Source organism: Limulus polyphemus, unplaced genomic scaffold (genome assembly GCF_000517525.1).
Source record: "Limulus polyphemus unplaced genomic scaffold, Limulus_polyphemus-2.1.2 Scaffold7917, whole genome shotgun sequence".
NCBI lineage: Eukaryota > Metazoa > Arthropoda > Merostomata > Xiphosura > Limulidae > Limulus > Limulus polyphemus.
In genome coordinates, this window is record NW_013673527.1 from 1 (window position 1) to 2,480 (window position 2,480).

A 2,480-nucleotide genomic window follows, 5' to 3' on the forward strand; every position below is an offset into this window, starting at 1 on the left:
TGATGTTACTAGAGAAATCCTTTAACAATATTTTCCTACTGTTTGAAAACAGTACATCATTCTAAAGAAATCCTTTAACAATATCTATCTACTGTTTGCAACTGTACATCATACTATAGAAATCCTTTAACAATATCTATCTACTGTTTGAAAACAGTACATCATTCTAAAGAAATCCTTTAACAATATTTATCTACTGTTTGAAAACAGTACATCATACTATAGAAATCCTTTAACAATATCTATCTACTGTTTGAAAACAGTACATCATTCTAAAGAAATCCTTTAACAATATTTATCTACTGTTTGAAACAGTTGATGTACTGTTTTCAAACAGTAGATAGATATTGTTAAAGGATTTCTCTAGTATGATGTACGGGTTTTCGTAATAAGAACTTCATGTATTCATACGTGCTTCAAGAATAGGAAAGAATGACAATTATCAAAATATTTTATAAACTTACATCTTGAATTAAGGCAAGACAAGCGATGGCAACTGTTGCTCCTATCATAGCCGCTAGGGTTCGATGTACCATCTATTTAAAAACAAAAACGTTAATATGATACTTCTATAGTTTGTTTTTCTTACGATACAATTAACTGAATAATAATAATAATAATAATAATCATAAAAACTGTTTCATAAATTTATTTGACACATTAAGCACTTGTATGAAACACTGGTAAGAAACAGAAAGGATCAAATATTAAATTCAATTAAAATTTATGTTTTTTATAAGTAAGTTATATTCTTTTTTTATGTTAATTTCATCAACAGTATTGGTTACGTTGTTTAATATATATATTAAATTAAAAAAAATAATAGACAATTTAAAGCACAATTATTTATTGTTGCAAAAACAAATATATTTTATTACATGTTTTAGTCACATTTGTTCAGGCAGTTATCACATAGCAAGATTTTTGTTTTCGCAATAATAAATAATTTGGGTTTAAATAGTGTGATACTTTAATTAATTAAACAACCACAAAATATATGAGTAAACAATTATATAGGTATATTTTTATTACTTCTAATCATTATTATGTACTTTTTATTATTAGGACTGTTTTCTAATGTTAGTTTAGTATACGGATTTAACTCTAACCTAAGTTTTTACGCTGACTAAACGTCGTGGGATGTTACTAGGATTACGGCCGAAAATATCGTTAACAACGAGGGTATCTAACTTATGAACCAATGAATTCTTATCATCACAAGTAATAATAATTATTAAATCATCCATATTTATTTCTGGGTTAATTTCAGTTTAGATCTATTTAGGTAGCTGTCTTTGATCAAAAGTTAACGAAAATTACAGAAATTTGTCACAACATTATTTTTAAATAAATTGGTATTTGTTAATATTTGCATTGTCTGTAAAATATATATGCGTCGCCCAAATCTATTGATTAAAAACGTTAAGAGAAAAGATTTCTTTAGGTTAATCTAAATATATATTTTTTAGCATAAACACTCTTTTAAGTTTTAGGTTTTAAACTTGTACTCACTTCGAAAATAATAAGAATATATAAACCAATAAGTACAGCTGCTGCCATAAATATGCCGTCTGTAGAGAGTTCGGTGAAGGAGGATACACTCACTGACATCGAAACGTCATTTTTCTCGCTAGTACTAATCATTAGTTGATATTTATGACTATAGAGGGAAGATACAAAAAAAATAACAATAATTCTACAGCTACGAAATTAATGATTACTTGAAAACAATTCATCATAACTGTTAAAAGAAAACGGTGAAAATAAAAATAATTATTTGTAGTTGATTATGCTAATTCAAACAACTACTATTTCAAGACAGAATAAAGTTTAAAAGACTGAATGAAAGAGGGTAAAACAATACATACTCATCTGACAAATCCTCTTGAGCAAATGTAAAAGTATGCTCGACAAGATTGGATCCGACTTCTGATCCATGTTCGACTGGAGCAATTGGTGCAATCCACGTAGGTTGTAGAGGCTGTAATAAAAGTATGATAAACACACTAATGAATAGCACGACGAATTTAACCAGATATACTATGTTGATATGATAAAATGTGTCTGTGTTTGTTTCATAACAAAGCCACATTGTGCTATGTAAATCCGTAGGCTTACCGCTGTTCCAATAGAAGACAAAATATTAATGAATAACATGATAAAGTCAATAAAACATGTTCTGACGAAATAATAGAGTATAGTAAAAATATTAATGAATAACATGATAAAGTCAATAAAACATGTTCTCATGAAATAATAGAGTATAGTAAAAATATTAATGAATAACATGATAAAGTCAATAAAACATGTTCTCATGAAATAATAGAGTATAGTAAAAATATTAATGAATAACATGATAAAGTCAATAAAACATGTTCTCATGAAATAATAGAGTATAGTAAAAATATTAATGAATAACATGATAAAGTCAATAAAACATGTTCTCATGAAATAATAGAGTATAGTAAAAATATTAATGA

At 26.6% G+C, this 2,480-nt stretch overlaps 1 protein-coding gene across 1 annotated transcript in view; it reads right to left on the reverse strand.

Annotated features, from left to right (window-relative positions):
- Positions 1 to 452: 452 nt before the first annotated feature.
- The window catches only part of LOC111089931 (P protein-like), a 25,444-nt gene continuing 23,416 nt past the window's right edge, over positions 453 to 2,480 (reverse strand). The window contains exons 7-9 of the mRNA XM_022403219.1: positions 1,869 to 1,981; positions 1,513 to 1,660; positions 453 to 536 (exon numbers count right to left, since the gene is read on the reverse strand). Of these exons, the coding sequence (XP_022258927.1) occupies positions 453 to 536; positions 1,513 to 1,660; positions 1,869 to 1,981 (345 nt within the window). The remainder of the gene's footprint in view (positions 537 to 1,512; positions 1,661 to 1,868; positions 1,982 to 2,480) is intronic.